At 41.4% G+C, this 21,520-nt stretch overlaps 1 protein-coding gene across 2 annotated transcripts in view; it reads right to left on the bottom strand.

Moving 5' to 3' along the window:
- SLC26A4 (solute carrier family 26 member 4) overlaps positions 1–20,862 on the bottom strand; it is a 45,484-nt gene extending 24,622 nt beyond the window's left edge. Inside the window, exons 1-8 of one of the 2 annotated variants that reach the window (XM_036918972.2) lie at positions 20,716–20,862; positions 19,925–20,091; positions 18,272–18,411; positions 11,576–11,686; positions 9,765–9,949; positions 8,989–9,153; positions 1,108–1,260; positions 906–988 (exon numbers count right to left, since the gene is read on the bottom strand). In XM_036918972.2, the coding sequence (XP_036774867.2) occupies positions 906–988; positions 1,108–1,260; positions 8,989–9,153; positions 9,765–9,949; positions 11,576–11,686; positions 18,272–18,411; positions 19,925–20,088 (1,001 nt within the window). In that variant the 5' untranslated portion in view covers positions 20,089–20,091; positions 20,716–20,862. The remainder of the gene's footprint in view (positions 1–905; positions 989–1,107; positions 1,261–8,988; positions 9,154–9,764; positions 9,950–11,575; positions 11,687–18,271; positions 18,412–19,924; positions 20,092–20,715) is intronic. The other variant, XM_036918973.2, reaches the window with a different exon arrangement.
- Between the last annotated feature and the right edge of the window lie 658 nt (positions 20,863–21,520).

Here is a 21,520-nt window from a genome sequence, read left to right on the forward strand (position 1 = left end):
CTGTAGAATAGCGCTAGGATTTGGCTAGCCTGAGAAGTTTCTAGTAAGAGCGTGGAAATTAAAGACTAGTACAAGGTCCCTCAGCTAATATAAAGAGGAGAGACTAGTACTTACTGGTTATCTAACAGCAAGTCTAGTTGTAAATGCTACGAGTTAATATCACACGTCTAATAAACATCTGGACCACTTTTTTAATGCCATATGATAAAATTATAATATAGGGCCCTTGGTCCACTCTGCATTTTATGAGAGATCTCAATGGCATCTCACAACAAACCTGAGTTGAGATCTCCACAGCTGTCATTACCCTAGTTTTATAGGAGCCCCCCACCTCTACCCCTGGGGACACAGATCTAGACATGGACAGAGATGGACAAACGGCCTTAGTTCCTTGCTCTTCTAATTCACCAATTCACCAACATATGTAAAACCTCCCTTGAAGACAATGTATTTTACTTATAGGAACAAATGATACAATAATCACCAAAGACTGATTAAACCGAATGGTGACGAAATTAGGCCAGGGGTCCCTTATTCCTTAAACAGATTGTTCTAGGTACAATAAATGTTACTGACCATCATTTTATTTATATTATATTATAATTACATATATGACTTTAAATCAGGAGTCTGGTGTTAACTTTACACATTCTGCCACATTTTATGAAAATTAAGAAAAGAGAGAAAGCATATGGGGGCTGCTTTTAAACAAATGGCTTGAACTTTATCTATACACATATTACTTATCTGATAGTTTGTATGAATGGGTGTTTCTTCAAGATCACATACAAATAAGACTATTGAAGGAGCACCAACAAAATGAAGCTTTTAGTAATAAAAGGTTTCATTTTAATAGGAAGTACTGACAGTACATTAGTATTGCCTAAGAGGAATGCCACACTCACCCCCTTGGGATGGACTTAACAATGCCGGCATTGTAATTTTTTTCCAGGTTGGTCCCATATGAAATGGCAGTAGCAATTATTGTCTGAAATAAAACAAAAGAGATTTAAGAAGAAAGGAGAAAAAACCTCTCCATTTGTTTTAACAATTCCTTTCTTGTCAAATTAATTAATGTTGAATTTTCTATTTACACATTCTACTTACCACAATTACTTCTATAGGAATAGGAACTGGGATTTTGTGTTTAAATCGGTCATTTAATTCCTTAACTGCCATACAGATGATAATGGTGAGTAATCCAGCAGTTAAATCAGCAAGATTGGTGTTACCAGCATTTTGAAAAATCTCAATCAGAGTCTGTAAAAAGAAAATGATTTTGTACACGTCCCATGTGAAAAATCATTTTCATTATCGAAGGGCTAATATAATGTGAAGTCATCTGACTTTCATATGAAGCCATAAAAATGTATTGACTAATACAGAGACCATTAAAGACATACAGTTTTGCAATATATATGCCAAGTTATTAATGGTGGTTCACTTGGAGTGGTAAAACAACTTTCTTATTTTTGCTTAACTGTATTTTTTACAATAACAATGAGATCTCTTAAAAGAAATAATTATATACTATCTTTTACTTGCAGAAAAGCTTTGAAAGTTTACTTGCATCTTAAAGTGGTTTTACAATGACCTCATTTTCACCATATTGATATTTTATTATTGAGACTAATAAGCTGATAAACCAACAGGTCCCAGTTAGCCAGTATTTTAGATAAAGCTCTTCCCTAAACCTGAATGACAGGTTATAATAAAAATACCTAAAATACCTTATATGTAGATACATGTGGCCTGATCCATTCTTTTTGGCAAAGAAAAGCTACCAAATTGAGATATGGGTCAAGCACAAATTTCTGGAAATTAATTTGGTACTTAGTACAAACCTGAACTAAGAAGACTTAATAAAAAGTAACTTAAATAATAATAATAAAAAGTGACTCATATAAAAGTAACTCCTTTCAGGTGTGTAGACAAGCCAGATCAAGAAAAATCCACTTTTGTTTTGTAAATAGGTTTCTGGGAATCAAGGGAGATTAGCAAGGGAGAATCCCAGGGAAGAACACTAATATCTTTGTTATAGCAACTTCAGTCTGGCAGAAAGCATGACTTAAGGTATTCTTCAATTCTTTGAGACAACTGATTCCCCAGAGAAGGTTATTTTTCTTTGAATGAGTCCTTTATAGATATATTTTTACAGGCATACCTCAGAGATACTGCAATTTCAGACCACCACAATAGATTGAATATTGCAATAAAGCAAGTCCAGTGAACTTTTTGGTGTTCCAGTTCATATGGTAGTTATGTTTACACTATACATAGTCTATTAAATGTGCAATAGCATTATGTCCAAGAAAAACAATTATATACCTTCATTTTAAAAATACTTCATTGCTAAGAAAAGCTAATCACATGTATACACAGGCCAAAACAAATCCATCTCTATGCTAAGATTTATGCATTTTATTGTATGTACCTCAATAAGAATAAATTTCCTTTCATGCAAAAAAAAAAAAAAAGAATTGCAAAGCAGTAACCTATAAGGATACAAATTCTGATGGTCGTGAAACTCTTTAATCTCCTGTATGTGAGAGAAATAAGTTCGTATCTTGATCTTTAAAAAAGAAAAAAAAGCTAAACATCATGTGAGCTTTCAGTGAGGCATACTCTTTTTGCTGGTGGATGGTCTTGCCTACATGTAAATAAATGGCTGACTGATCAGGAGGGAGGTTGCCGAAGACTGGGCAATTTCTTAAGATAAGACAATAAAAAAATGAAGTTTGCCACATAGATTGACTCTTCCTTTCACGAGTGACCTCTGCAGCATGCAGTGCTATTTGACAGCGTTTTCCCCACAGCAGAACTTAGTTCAAAATTGGAGTCAGTCCTCTCAAAGCCTTTTGCTGCTTTATCAACTAAGTTTATGGCATATTCTAAATCCTTTGTTGTCATCTCAACAATCTTCACAGCATCCTCACCAGGAGTAGATTCCACCTCAAGAAACCACTTGCTTTGCTCATCTTTTCATCTGTTTTATCACGAGATGCAGCAATTCAGCCACTTCTTAAGGCTCCACTTCTAACGCTAATTCTCTTTGCTGTTCCCATCACATCTGCAGTTACTTCCTCCACTGAACTCTTGAACCCCTCAAAATCAACCATGTAGGGTGGAATCAACTTCTTCCAAACTCCTGTTCATGTTGATATTTTGACCTCTTTCCATGAATCACAAATGTTCTTCATGCATCTAGAATGGTGAATCCTTTCCAGAAGGTTTTCAATTTCCTTTGCCCAGACCCATCAAAGGAAACACTGTCTATGGCAGCTATAGCCGTACAAAATCTATTTCTTAAATAATCTCTAGCCTTATGAAATTAATTTCTTGAAGTTGAAATGGTTCCTTGATCTGTCGGGCTGCAGCAGAATGGATACTGTGTTAGCAGACAAGAAAATACATTCATGTCATTGTACCTCTCCATCAGAGCTCTTGGGGGGCCAGGTGCATTTCTGATGAGCAGTCATATTTGAAAGGAATCTTTTTTTCTGAGCAGTAGGTCTCACAGTGGGCTTAATATATTCAGTACACGATATTGTAAACAGATGTGCTGTCATTCAGGCTTTGTTGTTCCATTTATAGAGCACAGGCAGAGGAGATTAGCGTGTCCCAGGATTTTTGGAATGCTAAATGAGCATTGGCTTCAACTAAGTCACCAGCTACATTAGCCCCTAAACAAGAGAGTCAGCTTGTCCTTTGAAGTTTTGAAGCCAGTCATTAACTTCTCCTCTCTAGCTATGAAAGTCCTAAATGGAATCTTCTTCCAATAGAAGGCTGTTCTGCCTACACCGAAAATCTGCTGTCTAGTGTAGCCACCTTCATCAGTGAGCCAGATCTTCTGGATAACTTGCTGCAGCTTCTGCATCAGCACTTGCTGCTCTGCCTGCCCTTTTCTGTTAATGGAGATGCTTCATTCCTGAAACCTCACGAACCAACTGCTACCTTCAAACTTTTCCTTCTGCAGCTTCCTCACCTCTCTCAGCCTTCCTAGAGTTGAAGATACTGATGGACTTGTTCTGAATTGGGCTTTGGCTTCAGGGAATGTTGTGGCTGGTTTGATCTTCTATCCAGACCACTCAAACTTCCTCCTTATCATCAATAAGACTCTCTCACTTTCTTATCCTTTGTGGGTTCACTGGAGTAGCACTTTTAATTTCCTTCAAGAAATTTTTCCTTTGCATTCATGACATGACTAATTGTTTGCCACAAGAAGCCTAGCTTTTGGCCTATCTCAGCTTTCTACGTGCCTTTCTTACTAAGCTTAATAATTTCTTAGTCATTTCTTTTGATTTAAAGTGAGAGACATGAGACACTCAGAGGTCATTGTAGGGTTATTAATTGGCCTAACTTCAATATTGTTGTGTCTCAGAGAATAGGGAAGCCAAGGAGAAGGAGAGAAATGGGGGAAGAGCCAGGTGGTGGAGCACACCAATATCTACCAATTAAGTTTACTGTCTTATGTGGGCATGGTTCCTGATGCCCCCAAAACAATGATCATAATTACACAAAGGTCACTGACCACAGATTACCGTAATATAATAATAATAATGAAAACATTTGAAGTATCATGAGAATTACCAAAATGTGACACAGAGACATAAAATGAGCAAAAAATGGTGATAGCAGATTTGCTGAACACATGGTTGCCATAAATCTTCAATTTGTAAAAGACACAGTACCCATAAACTGTAATACTGCAAAGTATGATAAAATGAGGTGTGCCTATTTATGAAGATACAGGAATGGAACATCTTATAGCTTATAACACATATCTTACTTATTTTTCTAAATGAAGTATAGCTAAAGTAATTATAATGAAAATCTGGTAACAATTATGTACATTAAGTAATCTAGGAGTTATTTTGTCAGCAATCTCAACTCTCTGGAAAATACTCAAGAGTAAGGGAATTATTGTGCAAGCAAAATACATTCCTTTAAGCGCTTGAACTATGGCTCAAACATTTGACTTGTAGGAAGCATCTTGGACTTACCTTCAGAGGGTATTTTTGTTCTGGCTTTAAACCCAACAAATATACTTTGCTTGCTTTCCAGAGTCAATGAAAATTTCTTGAGGCAGATACAATGATAGCAAAAGATGAAGCAGTGATAGCAGGGTGAAAAGGAGAAAATGGAGAAACTACCACAATTACACAAGCACAATAACTCAACGGCTTAGCGCATCGACCATCGGAGCAAAGAGCCCTATATATCTCAAGGTCTTCAAAGTATTGCTGTCTGGCCCTTTGCATCATCAATTTTCTGATGATGACTCTCATTAATTCATGAGCTAGATATAGTATTTCAATTAATTGTCTGTGCAATAAAGCCTTACTTTCAACTCAAGATGGAAAAATTCAAGCTTCAAGATAAACGAAGTAACTATCCCAATCTCAAAAACATTTTCACCTTACAAAAGTAATCACTATAGGATTTCCACTTAATTATGAGACTCACATAGACCTTTAAATAAAAAAACACATCTGGTGTTTTTAAAATGTAAAATGTGTTGCAAAAAACAGAATTAATTGATATTACACAACTGAATGAAATAAGGCACATGAATATACTAGTTGCCTATATATTAAACAATCATTCAAGATGTTATGAAAAGTTTTACAATAGAAGGTTTATATATTTTATGTGGAAATAAAACTCACTTATACAAACTGAAGTAGACAGATTGTCCTCAAAGATACAGAAATGCTAAGAAAGTACTGAAAAGTAATTCTAATTTAGCTTAGTATTAAAATCCTTACTAAAATATGTTTAAAATATGGACACATACATGACTCCATATTTCAGCCTACTATTCTGACTCATTCAAATTATGATACCGAGCCTTACAGTAATGGATACCATATTTCCTACCATGCTAGGAGAATATTAGGACTACTTCATTAATATAATTTCTTCTTGCCTCGTATTAGTCAGGAGTATGAAGCCATAAGGAAAAATTGTACCTCATACTGTGTATGAGGAAATTCATTGGTTAACTTCTGTTGCCAAATTTCTTTTAATTCATCTTATCTCTTAGAATATAACAAACTCTTCATAATCACCCCTTGCTATCAGGCATGTCCTCCTACCTGAAGTTACACATATATAGATCAACCCTTTAAGTGTTACTTTCATTGTTAATGGCTTAATTTTTACATTCTGAAATTGATTTAAAGTAATGAATCTGATCATTACTTTGAAGCTTTGTGATGGCTTTCAAAACTCACCATCTGGGCAGAACTTTTCAATGTGGTCTTCCTCCTCATTAGGGGAGGAAATGAGGAAGTCCCGTCAATTTAGTGAACAAGTAGAAAGGCCTCCTTTGAGACAAACTATTCAAAGTGAGTGGTAGGAAAACACAATCACTCTTAAATAGACTGTGTGATTTACTTACATAATTGAGTAGCTACATGGTAGCACGAAGAACATTACCAATTCTGAATTCTGCCAACACCCTGTCATTTTCCCATCTGCATCCTATACCCAGCATCTCTGGCATTTGTACAGTAAGGTTTTTCTTCTCCTTTCTTTTCCAATATTTCCTCCTCCAATTCTTTGTATTCATTATTTCTTTCTTTGGGTGGGAAGGAGGGCAATCCAAAGCACGGCCTTCTAACAAAAGGGATTTTAAGTTAACTACATTCCAGAGAAAGCATCTTACAACAATCTTACAGTCTTTCCTGGAGGAATCCATTGCTGCTCTGCATTTGTTGAAGGATTCTTTCATGAATGGCTGCACAGGGAATGCCATGAACAAAATTCTCTGTTCAGATACTGAGTGGCTCATTCAATCTCTATGCAATCATTTCCACACCTGCTGATTCTTTCCTTTCAGAAAAGCAAGCTTACATTCACCATCGCACAGGGATGACTGAAGTATCTCCATCCAACTGGGCTGGCCTGAGGGCAACTTTTTGCAAATTCTAGGACACATTCTAACCTGGGTCCTCAAGACTAATGTTGAACAGGACATGAGTCACGTAATCATTGTGCTGGCTTAACAACTATTTTTTACTTCGTTCTGGTGTTTCCTGGTTACTTTTGTCCCTGTTGAAAGTGGGATCATTTGCAGCAAGCTCCATCTTAAACATAGTCCTAGGAGATCAGAAGAAATACTTTGGTCCTCTGCAGAGGTCCGCCAGTGTCCAGGGACCCAGGTTAACCGCTGGCCTAGGCCTCCTGTGATCTGTGTGGATGCAGGCCCAGCAATGTTCACACACAGAGGTGAGTCCCCTCAGGAAGGCACATCTTGGTGGAGTCATGGGTTGGTGGGTTTGTATAGGGAGTAAAAAGTGCCTGGCATATGGTAGGTCATTAACAAAAACTTACTGAAGAGATGGATTGAATGAACGACACTGGAAGAACACATGACTGAGCAGTTAACAGGGAAAGTATGAAAGCAAGATGTGTCCGGGACTGTGACAGCGAGTGAGCCTGTCACTAAGGACAGTGAGGGGGTTTCAAAGCACACCAAGGACTTGGCAGGAAGAAAAAAGCAACAGTGACAAAAACAAGGCTAAATCAAACAACAGCATGTGCTCATGTCTTCTAATGTGCTGGGTCTTTGGGAAGTGAATAGTCAGCCCCGTGCAGTCTATTCATCATGATAATGAAAATAATAATAAACTGAGTTCTTACAATGAGCCAGACATTGTGCTAAGTGCTTCACACGATTTTCTTTTTAATCCTGGCAATTCTAAGAGGCAGCTGCTATTGTTACCCCCATTTTATGATGGAGGACACTGAGGCTTAGAGAAGTTAAGTATAACATGCCCCAGATCACATGGGTGGAAGGTGGTAGGACCAAGCTTCCAACTCAAGTCTACTTTAGTGCAAAGTCCATGATCTTAATCACAGTGTTACAGTGCCTCCTCCACCTACTCCCATGGCTTAGCCTAGTCCCTGGCCTGTAACAGGCACTCAGTAATATTTATTGAATGGATAGAGTAATGTAGGATTATGCGAAGGTGAGCAAATTCCTGACCACCTCACTGATTTTTAGACATGTATGCATGACCTTACACTGTTTTAGAATCTAATACATGGGTGATTAAAAGACCTCAACTCAATTCTTAATAGTGGCACATTATTTTTGCATAGTATCACTCCCCCAAGATAGGGTGACATCATATTACTATTATTACCATTTTTCAAGCATCAAAACATGCTTTATATAGAACATACATTTAGATCCAAGAACTTCTTCCAATCTAATTAGTGTGATCTACATCTTTCTTTTGCATCTCTTTTGCATGTTGAATCATCTTTGAATCTAATCTTCCTTTTTATCTATAATTGCTGAGACATTTACATTATGCATTTTATGGACTCTCAGAGTTAGAAAGCCTTTAGAGATATATCTCTGATCATTTCATTTTACAAATAAAAAAGAAAGGAAGCTTGAGATGTGAGATCATGATTTGAAAATAACTTTTTCTGAGCACTTGTTATGTGCCCACCTCTGGGCCAAGTGATTTTCACATAGCTTCATTCAACTTCATTGGTGGATGTTATTGCCAATTCCATTTTGCAGAGCAGAGAACTAAGGCTTAGTGATTTGCTCATATGACTAATAAGTAGGAGAGTCAGGATATGAACCCAGGTCACCCAGCTCCAAGCTTGGGCTTCCAGCCACCACCCTGCATGATGTGTGTCAGTCACTCAGCCTGTCAGAGGCCAAGTAGAGGCAAGAACTCAACTCCGTGGCATTCTCCAGCAGGCTTCTCTAAACCACTTTGTTTTCATTAATATTTTTAAGCACAGTGACTCTGCTGAAACCATTTTGACCTCTTGAGACAACGATTTGCAAACTCTGCTCTCTTCAGTGTTACTCCTGATTCTACTGCTTCTCTCCAAGATTGTTTTCAGTGGCTCCTGAAGTGTGGCACAGAGGCACATGCACTCTCCAGACTCAGGCTGAAGAGGAAAAGAACTCAGTTTTCTCAGTGAGCCATCCCCGGAGTAAGAAGCAACACTTACATAGATAATGGAGAGAATGCCATTATAGTTTTTGGTTGAAACGTTGAGGATGATCTTTAGCTGCGAGACCAACACTTGGAAGGCAGCAGCTGTCGTGAATCCGCCAACCAGAGGATCTGCCAAGTACCTCACTATGAATCCAGCCTGCAAGGCTCCAAATACCAACTAGAAGAAGGAGAAGGACGGGAAAATCAAATGTTTGCCTGGGAGAAGCACCAACTCTCCTGAACTATTAACAAATTTAACTTAACACCAATTAAAACTCTGGTAGCCTGCCAATGACACAAAAATACTTGGAGGAAAGAAATCTGAATTTCTTAATGTCTTCTCTCTCCCCTCCACCATTCTCAAATTCAAAAACCAGGCATAATATGAACCTTGAAGTATTTCTAGATACGTAATAAGAAAAGCAAAAACCATGTAGCTTATTTCTGTGACTTGCAGGTCCCGCAGCTCCGCTCACTGGAACACTTTTCTCTCCTTTGTGAGCTCTGCGCACTTCCCTTCCCTCATCCTCATTTGAATCACACCAGTTCTTCTGCTTTTTTTTTTTTTTTTTTTGTCTCTGATTTTGAGACTAAGTGAGCCTTAATAAGTAGGGTCTCACTGACGAGTTTAGCATCTGACCTAAAACAATGTAATTTGGAAAATACTTTGGGGTGTCCAGTAAATGGCTTTGTTTCACTTTTCAATGAATCTTTAAGTCCATATGCTTTGCAGTTAGTTATTTCAAATAAAAATCATGCCAATCTGTATTTTACTTAACATACCATTACCTGTATGATTCCAACCAAAAAAGTGAGGGTGCTCGCGATCAATACTCTTGCTGCATCTCTGGCCGTGAAGTCAATCATGGTAGCATTTAATGCAGTTCCGTTACTGCTGGATATGAGGAAGTGTTCATCGGGGGCCAGGCTCAGAACAACAGATCCCACCATTAAACTGACCACTGGGAAAGGTCCTGGGGAAAAAAGACTTCATCAATTAATAATTATTAATAGCAAATGTTTAGGCTCAACATGTCTACATAGGCTTAGAAAGAAATGTGAAATAATTAGCTACGATTGGGAAAACACTGTTTGTTCATGAAAGAAGCTAAAAAGCAAGTATTTCAAAGGATTCTTGACCCAGAAGTGAGGGAGAGAGACATGTAGGTAGATAATTATAATGAGGCATTCAGGATGCTTTGTAAGGACACAGGAAGGGTGTCTAGCCTGTGTTTGTGTGGATGGGATGGGGTGGGGGGCAGGCAGCGGTGGGTAGTTGCCAGGAAAGGTTTCCTGGTGGAGGAGACAGGAGGTGGCATACAGGCTGCGTTCTTACTTGTTTTGTCTTATTATTCCATATAAGCTCATTTCCTAGAGAATTCAATGTCTTGATCTCCATAAGAGCTAAGTATCTTGATCAGTAAATATCACATGGTCTAAATTAAGGGAAAGAAACAGCAAAAGGAGTGTTGAATTTCTCTTTTTCTCTTTCCAAAACAAAGAATTTTTTTCATATCAAATGCCACTCTATAAGAGTCTATGTTTTCTAGCCACTACCCTATTCACTACTTATATTTATCTCCATGAAAATGATGATCCTATCCTTTGACCATGAAAGGCTTTGACGGTTCGGAGGACTCAGGACCAAAATCCAGTGACCTGGACTGTCTAAATGTGCAGACTATCAAAGAGGAAAATCAGCTTCTATGTTCCTCACCTTGTCAAACAAGTGATGCTAATTGATTCTCCAGGTGAGGGAGTTCTTTCAGTCAAGAACCTTTTCCTGATCTATTTTCACAGACAAGGCAATATGCCACATACTGGAAGAAATAGAACGAAGGGAAGGATACAAGTGGAGGGTATAGTAAATGGTTATCTATGTTTGAAGAGAACTGTCCAGGTAGACTGTCTAGCCAGCAGATGGAAGTAGGCGCAAAATTATCTCACACATAAATGTCAAAGTCACGAAATAGCATTAAACATTCATTTACTAGAACATCCCAGCAAAAGAGAATTTAAATTTCAGGAACAGCAGGAAATAAACCTATTTTGAGCCATACCAAGATGGAAAGCCAAGCTTAGTTTCTAAATTGTTTTGGCATGATTTTGCCAGTGTTCCAATATTAGTCACTTAAGATAAGTACACTTTTTAATGAAATAATGAATATGTACTTGATGAACATAATTTAGTAAATGCTAAATTAATCTAGGAAAACAGCAGGTTTAAAGACCTATTTAAGATTTTTTTTCCTGTGTCCCTCTTTTCTTTCAGAAGAGAAGACTTTCTAGATATGGAGTCAAACATAATACATTTTTTAAAAAGCAAAGCATGTTAGAATTTGAAGGTAGACTACAATTTTAACAATCTTCCCATTTTCTCCTCTTCATAAAAAGAGAGTTAAGTATAAGGCTGACTAAAGGCATAATATTTCTTGAAACCTAAGAAGAACCACTGCATCACTGAATAGGAAAAGCAGACAAAGCACTGAAGTTCTATTTCCCTGGAAAACAACAATAAAGGCACATAACAAATACATAAAACACAGCCAAAACACGTTGAACGTGAATAAATACAATTGGCAGTATATGCTTATAATTACCAACTGAGATGTGTCTTGATGTTCCAAAGATAAAGTATGTCAGAATAGGGAAAAAAGCAGAGTAGAGACCATATCCAACAGGAACCGCCGCTAGCAGAGCATATGCCATACCTGGAAGTACATCAGAATGATTAAATTCACAAATGAAGTTACGGTGTATTTCTACTGTACAAAGAAAGGCTTTTTCATAGATATCCCCAATTTGCAGCTTGTCCAGAGGGGTCTCTTTATTCTGCATACAGACTGTGGCTGTGCTAGGATGCAGAACATGATCCAAATCAGCTGGGATAAAGCTCGCTTGACCTGCATCTCCTGTCAAATGGATCGACTCAACTTTCAGTAATTAAATCACCCACTGATCTGATGAAGGGAAAAAAGAAGCCAAGTCAGTTATTGATAAAAAAACTTTATCGGTTCAGTCCAAAGGCTCCATGCAGGTTTGCACATGGATGGTTTCTTCTGAATTTCGTGTCTCTGTGCTCTGAGGGACCCAGGCATTGCCACCTGCCCTTGCCCCTTGCTTGTGGAGGAACCTAAGTTTGATCCAAACAAAGTAAAAAACATGACAACTGTACATAGCAGCAGCAAGACAACTCCACTAGGCTCTCTGCTAGGGGATGGACTCCTCTCCTCAGCTATCCCAGGAAGCTTCTGGGCCCATGCATGCCACCCTGTAAGGAAAAGTCTCACCTTTCTGGGAGCACAGGGGTTGGGAGATAATGATGATGCATTTTCTTCTTTGGTTAAATACTTCTTAGGGAGCTAGCACGTCTTACTCCACATTACCTCCCCACATTTCACTTCACTCATCACAGTGAGAGAAAAATCAAGCCCTTTGATCCTTGGGACATTGGTAAAAGTTAAAAAAAAAAGGCAATGACCTAAATATCCTGGCTCACAGGTGCCCTAAATTATTTACTGAATGAACGTCTCCAAAGATGGAAGTGGTTCACTAAATTACACTGCATACACTATAATTCTATGTAATTCTATGATACATGAATTAGAATATAGAAACACACTAACATGGAAATCTATGAAGTACAATGAAAAAGTGAGGAAAACAGGATTAAAAATTGCGATAAGTATGATTGCTCCCACATTTGTGAAAGTAAACATGTGTCTTGTATGCCTAAAAAAAATCCAGAAAGATTTTCAATATAATATGAAGTAATTCCATATATGCTATAATTTAATAAACACCCATGTAGCCACTGTCCAGCAAGAATTACCTTATTGCCTGTATGGTTGAAACTCTATATACTCTCCTTCAATGACATCCTCTTTCCTTCCTCCCCTTCTCAGAAGGCAAACACTATCCCAAACTTAGTGCTTATCATCCTCAGACATTTCTTTATACTTTTATGTAGATATGCATTTATGTATCTAGTAGCATATTTACTTGGATATTCATGGGTATCTAGGTGGTAGGGTCAAAGGAGATTTTTAGTTTGTAGAGGAGGATACATTCTCTAGTTCATTCCAATGAGCATTCATTCTTCCATGATTGATTATGTACCTACCATGTACCAGGTTCCAGTCTAGGTTTCGGGAAATATGGTGGACAAAACAAAATCTCCACCCTTGCAGAGTTTGCATTCTAGAGAAATCAGCATTACTGATGCTATTGTTTTAATATATAAATTACAAGAAGGATTTGCAAAAATGTTCTAAGAACATGGCATAGAAAGATGACTCCACAAAAGGAAGACAAGAAAAGGAGGAACAGAAAGAAAATACCATAGGATTTTACTTATTTGTGGAATCTAAAACAAACAAACAAACCAAAAAATAGACTTATAAAAATTGACAACAGACTATTGGTTACCATGGGGTGGTGGTGAAGTAGGTGAATGGGATAAAGAGATACAAACTTCTAATTATAAAATAAATTAGTCGTAGGAAATGGAAGTACAACATAGAGAGTAAAACCAATAATATTGTAATATCTTGGCATGGTACCTACACTTACCTGTGGCAAGCATCTACTAATGTGTATAATTACTGAGTCACTATGCTGTACATCTGAAACCAATGTAATATTGTATGTCAACTATATTCCAATTAAAAGCAACAAAAAAAGGAGGAGCAGGGAATGAAAACAACCTCATGTAGTTTTTTCACATCCTTCTCAAACTTCCACTTCCCTAACAGGGCTCTGCAGTTCCCTGGAAAATGGGAACTTTTCAGTACTCAAAAAGTGTCCCACTTAGGGACAACTGCTACTCAAACATACTGTCATGATCCTTGTTATAAAGGAACTGGGCTCAACAATACTACAAGTATACAACTGTTGAAGAATGTAAGCCTTCCGTTTAAGCTAGGAAGTCTCTGGCTTGGTTCCCTTTCTGTGTAGGGTGGTGGCATATATTGATTGAGAGGGTGCTGGCAAACATTTGGAAGCATGTAGAAGACAAAAGTTGAAAGTGGAGAGCAAACTCCCCCTTAGCTAGGAATAACGATGGCACTAAAAAAGATGCATTGGTCTTTTGTTGTCTGGGGGAGAATTTTTTTTTTTTTAAACAGAAGTCAAAAAGATTCCCTTATCCTTTGTAAAAACTGCCTTCTCTGTAATTTGAGCCTGACCTCTCTGATGAATCCTCATCCCCAGCCTTCAGCCGCCCAGCCAGTGGTTACGTCCCGGACCTTGTCATCACTAGAGACTGTCACCAACACATGTGAGATCTCAATCCGAGCCTTCCTCTCTCCAACTACAGCCTTCTAGCCTTTCAGCTCACCTCCTCCAGAATCCTTACTGCGACATTTTTTCCTCATGAAGTTCCTGATCCATTAATTGGTCCAGTTTCTCCCTCGCCGTGGAGTGCCCCCTGTCACCATCTTCACTTGCTTCCTTGTCCATGGAATTCTGAAAATACTCCAAATTCCCTTGCTTCACCCTCTTGCCCCTCTCTCAGGCAAAACCCCAATCTGGCAGAACCCGAACATCTACCTTTTCCACAACGCGCATTCGAGCCGCTAAAGTTGGACTAGAGATATCTGCACTGGGACAACAGTTTCACGCCAAATTCATGATCACGTGCCCCACACGAACCCCAGGACCGCCTGGCCATCAGCTACATTTCCTCAGGAAACGTGCTTTTTCCATAGAGCTACTCAAACCTCCCCTACTTTCTTTCAACTGCCCACCCCTCTCACACAGACCCCTTCAGAGATGCATCTGAGACTTCATTCAAAACATAGGATCCACAAGAGTTGCCCCCAGTTTGCCTTCCACCAAAATTTCAAATCTCTCTGCATGTGGACCAATCTGTCTGGTCTTCTCCCTTTGACAACAGAGGAGATTTCCCTCCTTTAAGGAGCAACCGTTCCCCACTCATCCTTGAGTCCATCCACACTTGTCCCTTCTTGCACTTTAAGTTGTTTATCCTCTACCTCTGGGGCTGCAGGTCTTTCTACTTGGTCATTCTCACCAGCTCCCAGGTATGTCCTAGTATTTCCTGTTTTAAGGAAAAATAAATCCCCCCTCCCCTCCCTTCCCTTCATCCCTCCTCCTCCTCCAAGTACAGCCGGGTCTCTCCTCTGCTTCACAGCAAACCTTCTGAAGAACATTATCTGTGTTTCCCCATCACGCTTTCCCCTCAAGAGTATTCAACATCTCAGTCCCTCTATCTTTTTTTAAAAACACCTTCTCTTTTGTCTTCCGATTCCACATCCTCCAATTGTTTTCTTTTTCTCTAAGCCCCTGCGCCCATCCTCCTGGCCTCCTTTGTGGCCCCTCCCAGCGCGCCCACCCGGTCTTCCTGACTCCAAGTCCCCCAGCCTCTCCTCCCATTTGCCCTTTCTCCCTGGGTAGGCTCAGGCATTCCCACTCTTTTAAATACCACCTCTAGAGAGATGCTTTCCTGACTTTTAGGTCTAGCCCAGGCCTCTTGGGCGCCCTTCATCTGCCTGACTCCATATTTGGCATCTCTGCCGAGAGGTCTCACACGCATCTCCATCTTAGCATGTCCCAAAGGAAACTCTTAATTTTCCATCCCAAACCTGCTCCTCAGCCAGTTTTTGCCATTTTAATAAAGGACATAATCATCTCTCCAGTTGACCAAGTCAACGATCTTGGAGCCATCTACGATTTTCATCTATACTCTTAATCCATCAGGCAGACAGATAGTAGATGACAGTGAGTCTTGCTCCAAAGCATATTTCAGATCTGTGCAGTTCTCTCCATCTCTTACTTCACTGGTTCAAGCTGACACACCTGCCCTCAGGGCTGGAACAAGGGTGAGGAAAGTGAGGTGCACAGGGCACAGTATTATTTGAGGAGGCCCCTGGGAATGAGTGCCTCACTTGCCTCACCCTAATCCCAGCCCTGCCTACCCTTATCTCATTCTGCTCACCCACCCTCCCCTCTCTGCACTCCACCCCCACCAGAATTCCTCCTCTTCTGCCTTCGAAAATACTGAACTCTTTTTGGCCTCAGGGCCTTTGCACCTTTGGTACACTTTCCTTTCTGCTCATTACATGAGGTCTCCTCCTCATCCTCTGGTGTCTACTTAGATTTCTCTTCTTTAGTAACTTTCACCTTTCTTGACCGTTCTATCTAAAATAAATACTCCCTACTCAAATTAATCCCTATTAAAGCATATTTATCTACCACGATGAATAGCACAATCTGTAACTATTTTTATATTTATCTATCTCTTTAATTCCTCTGTCAACCACTTGAAATGAGCTCCATGAGGTCACTACCTGTGCCTGTCAATAAACTACTGAATTTCTGTGGCTTAACACCTGGCATATAGAGTTGTCTAGAAATATTAAGAGAATGAATGATAATGAATGATGAATGAATGCATGAATGAACCAGGTTTACCTCCCTGAGACTCATCTTACAAAGATAATTTACAGAGATAATGTTTCTGGAACACATATTGCTCATGAAGTAGGAACTGCACTGTGTATAAATTAAGATCTTAGAATTAGATTCTCAGGTAAAATCTCAGCTCTACTACCTACCAGCTCCATGACCTTGGATAAGGTTTAGTGATTTCTCACCTAGAAAAAAGGAGTTAATAATAGTGTTGTGAGAATGAAATAAGATACCTGGCCAACACTCCCAGCATATTGTCTGATAGTCAATAAACAAATCTAAAATTAAAATTAATTTTTATAAGCTACTTATCTATGAAAACTTGGGACACACAGAGCTTGAAATACCCTTTTTCACATATGAAGATGATTCATTATCAGGAATGCAATTCAGTCCTCTTCACTAAGTGCTGATGGGACCAGCTAGTTTGTTTTGGTCTCTGTTCTAGGCACTAGCTAAACAAACATGAATTTGTCCCCTAGGAGTCACACACTTTGCTACATCACAGCTATTAAGAGTCCACTGTGCACCCGGGCATTTGGCATTATTTAACTTATAAATTGCACAGTCCCATCTGACTCTCACATCCACCTCTGTGATTGAAAACATGGTTGATCAGGCTGAGATTCTGCACTGGGGCCACAGAACATCTTCCTCTGTGGTCAGCTACCTGGCCAGATCTGAGTAATTTTGAGAGCTCTACAGGCAAATTTTGGCTCATGATATTGCTCAACAATTATTACTAACTTCTGAAATAGTCCATTTTCAAGCTATCTTTCTACATATATTCCTGCCCCACCCTGCTTCCCATAACTTGGCAAACTCAGACTTAACCTTCAGGGAAATTAGCTCTGACAACTCGCCCTCCAGGAAGCCATTCCCAAACCTCTAAGGCTGGGTTTAATGCCCCTGTGTGCACTCCCTTCCCAGGCAATGTTACCCCTGCCTCAGCCCTTACACTGAATTGTTAATTTCCCTCCCACTGGGCTAGAAGCTCCTTGAAAGCAGGTAGTGCATCTTATTTATGTCAGCATACCCAGTACCTGGCACATACTAGATACTCCATAAAATTACAATAAATAAATGAATCTCTGTTTTCAAGCTCCAGGGGCTTTGTAGAGTTGGGAGGGAGGCAGAAGCAAGATGGTTGGGGCAAGAGACAGAGGAGATTACCCATACTGCCGTTTACCAACTATGCAACATTTCTAGGTGCTGTTTGAAATATGGAATAAAGCCAGTTAAGGAAAAATTAATGAGCACCTTTGTTGGGACATTTTACCAAAGATTAAAATAAGGAGATGGATAAAAAGGTGGGAGAGGGGAACAGAAAAAACACTAATGTGTAGTCCAGGCCAAAATATTCCCATCCCTTTCTCTTAAAAGCCACTTTCAAAATACAGGTCCAGACCCATGTATGAGATGTAAAATAATTTATCTGGCTGCAATCCTCCTTTTTAAAAATATAAGCAGTCTAGAATAGGACAGAGTAGAAAACAGCAGAGTACATCTCTTGTCATGGGGGAAATATTATTTTACAAAACCTAAGCTAGGTGTGTACAAAACATGATGTAACAAATAGTTCTTTTTGTGAGTTGTGGACAACAAAAGTTGGAAAGCACCCTGCTTAGGTGCTAGGACTCCAGTTGGAGCCATGCAGCTATAGAAGCAGCAGGGGTTCCCAGGAAGAGTACTCTGAAGAAGGATTAAAGAGGCCAATCTCTCCAGTAAGGGGTTCCAGAGGGAAGGTGAAGGCCTTGAAGGGTGAGCAAGCATTTGGCATAGACCCAGGAGAGCCAGGGGGCCGTTGTGAACCACTGCTGGAGACTGTGACTGTCAATCACTTGGGAGCCCACCCACCACCGTCTTACCTTGCAGCGTACCCACCAGCCCTGTACTAACTCCCGAAATGATGTCACTAAGCAGCCACTCCTTGACTCGGTATTTGGGGAGCCAGTCAAAGATGGGCAGGAGAGTCTTCAGCACACCAAATACTTTCTTTCTTGAACAACTGTCAAAAGGCAAGAAAAGGGGTTTTCTGTTCCAATCTGCCACAACCGATGGTAAATCACCAAGTTTTGAACTGAAGGCTGCTGATGCTTGCAACAATTAGAGACAGAATGAGAATTTCATGGAAAATACTAACACTGATGTGCTTACCACGCTTTTGCCAAGAACTCTATCTAGCCTTTTAAATGCACTGTGTTAGAAAACACAGGATTAAGTGTTCCCTCCCCTCTCCCACCTTTTTAATCCTCTGAGAAAATATCCCTACACAAGGACCCATTTTCTGGTCCAGCCACAGATTGATCAATGTGGAGTCTCTAAATGGAGATTAATTTTCAAACTTCTAACCCAGGCGCCTTCTTCTACTTCTTCACTTTTTCTTTAAAGAAAAATAAACACATTCTGTATATTTTGGCAATATAAGCTTGGAGTCACTTTGTACAAAAATCTTAACATGATGAATGCATACCATGGTGTACCTTGCTATTATGTGTTTTTTTTTAATTCAACAGCCTACATAGATAAAAGAAAAAACCATATTAACAGCAGGTGGATATTATTTGACTCAAGTCAAAATTTCTAAATTACATTTATGAGACAACTGGAAATTTTAACGTTGACTCAATGTTTGATATTAAGGAATTATAATATTTTTAAGTGTGAGTTTTGGCTACATTTTTAAAAAGAGCCCCTAGAGATATATACTGAGCTATATACTGACAAAAAGAAACATTATATAGGATTTACTTCAAGAAAACAGTGGTGGGCGGGAACAAGTGGGTGGTGTGAAATGAAAGATCAACTTTGAGTTGATCATGTTGAAGCTGGATGATGGTAACAACAGGGAGAGGGGGTTCATTATACCTTTACCATGTCTACTTTTGTACATATTTGAAATGTTCTATGACAAAAGGTGTTTTAAAAGTAAGAAAACCTGGCAGCAGCTGGCGGTTCTCCAGTTCATTTTGTTGTGATGTCTAATTACCGGCTCCAGTTCGGGTTTGGAGACAGAGGAGGTTTCTACCTGCGCGGCCTGTGAAGACCTCGGAGCCCCGCGCTCTCCCCTATTCTGGCTTCCATTCTGTGTGGCTGCGTGGCATCCTGCCTGGACGGGCTCGGGCATTCAGGGACTCCTGGTCAGGTGATGGGTACCCATCACTTCCTTTCAATTGAGCCCCTTCCTTCCCCACTTTCCTCACTTGACCTGCACAAAAAGGCCGTAGGGACCCACTGTCCCCCACGGCGCGCTCCAGGTGTCTCCAAGAGGGGCAGAAGAGAGACGGGGCTCCCGGAGCACGCTCTCCCCGGGTTGCGCTTCGAGCTAGCGTCAGTTCAGGCCCAGACGACCAAGCCACCCTCCGCCCGGGCGGGACAGCGCTGAGGACAGAGAGCCAGGGCGCCTCATTTGCGAACAGCCGCGGCGACCCGCGCGGCGGAGCAGCGCGGCTTCCCCGGCTTGGCCTCGGGGCGCCCGCCCGCCCGGTTCCCCGCGTCCGGCCCGCCTGCCACGCAGCTACCTGCAGCCCCCGGCCAGGCTCTCCCGCAGCGTCTTGCGCTCCTGCAGGCAACGCTCATACTGCTGCTGGAAGGCGAGCTCACTGTACACCGGCCGCGACACCACGTAGCTGCAGCTGTACTCGGGGAGCGGCGGCGGCTCCAACCTGCTGCCCGGCGCTGCCATGACCTGCGAGGCGGAGGACGACCAGGAGGGAGGCTATGCAGCGAGGGGGACGGGGAGATGAAGACGAAGCCACAGGAGGAGGCGACCGTCCGGGAGGAGCCTCGCGGCACCACCTGTTGCCGCAGATCCCGCAGACGCTGCACTGCACGCGGCGTGCACCGCCAGCCTGCAGAGGGGCAGCTGAGGACGGGTGGTCCGGGCGCCTGCACCTGCTGCCCGGCGCTCGGGACCTGAAGGGAGGGAGCCCCAGCTGGGGGCTTCCGGAGCTCCACCCAGTGCCTCCGGCTGGCAGCCAGGGCGCTGTCCGCGTCCTGAAACCGCCCAAACCCGGGCGTGGGACCCTCAGGCCACGCTCCGCCGGCGCCGAGGCTGCGTGCACTGCAGGCACATTCCAGCAGCCAGTCGCAGCCCTCCTGGGGCCAGAAGTTTAAGCAAGTGGAGCAGACCTTGTCCCTGGGCCTGTTTACCTAAGTTTCCTTCTCGCTCTCAGATTCTCAGAAAGAAGGCTGCACTGCCCCCTGCCCGCCCGCTCCACGCCCCACACTGGTCCCATCCCCAGCCAGCGAGGCCGCCCCGGGGGGTAAGCCGGGCCGGGTGCGTACGCGGCCTCCTCCGCGGCGCTCTCACCTGTCTCCGCTCAAGCCCCTCCCGGAAAGCCCTCGGGACAGCAGTTCCGCGTCCTTTATAACGCTCGCAGAAGGCTGTGAGACGATTTATTTATGGAGCAACAGAGACACCTTAGTAGACGAGAAGGACACACTGGCAGCGGTTTTTCCCCACCTATTCTGCCGGGAAAGAATCCCTCCCGCATCGTTCCCTTTCCCTAACCGGGAAGGCCTAGAATCTTACCGGCTGTCACGCAGGGGCCACCCAGCCCAATTACTAACTAGGGCTGCGAGGTCAGGGGCGGGACAAGGACCCTGGGGAACTTGATACAGGAGAGCAGCCAGGCTGGAGGAAGAGGTCTGCGGATTGCCGTGAGAGCTGACCTTGACTCCCAAACTGTGTGTATCAGGAAGTTCCACAGTCTGGCATAAAACTCTCATGCTAGGTGGGGAGGGGGAAAGGAGCAGTGGCCAGTTTTGTATTTAATAAGGCAATGGATTTCTAGAAAGTGTTAATTTAGAAGTAACTGAGTGGCGTGGTGGTTATAGAGTTCATAATATATGCATGAATTTTAGATGTATTCTCTGCACCCATCCCGTGTGTGTGTGTGTGTTATATTTCACAATCAAAATAAACTGTCCAGGTGGTCCCCTTTCTTACCTGACTGACTCTGGGTCTTTCTATCTTTCTTGCCATCCACCCAGACAATCAAGGAGATCATAAACTGGACTAGACAAGAATCGTGACGAGAAGAGAGTGAGGGGAAGCCAGATCTCTCCTACCTCATCAGGATTTTATCTTCTGCTGGGATGAATCTTGCTAAAAC

The sequence above is a fragment of the Manis pentadactyla genome, chromosome 7, assembly GCF_030020395.1.
Source record: "Manis pentadactyla isolate mManPen7 chromosome 7, mManPen7.hap1, whole genome shotgun sequence".
NCBI classification, from domain to species: Eukaryota; Metazoa; Chordata; class Mammalia; order Pholidota; family Manidae; genus Manis; species Manis pentadactyla.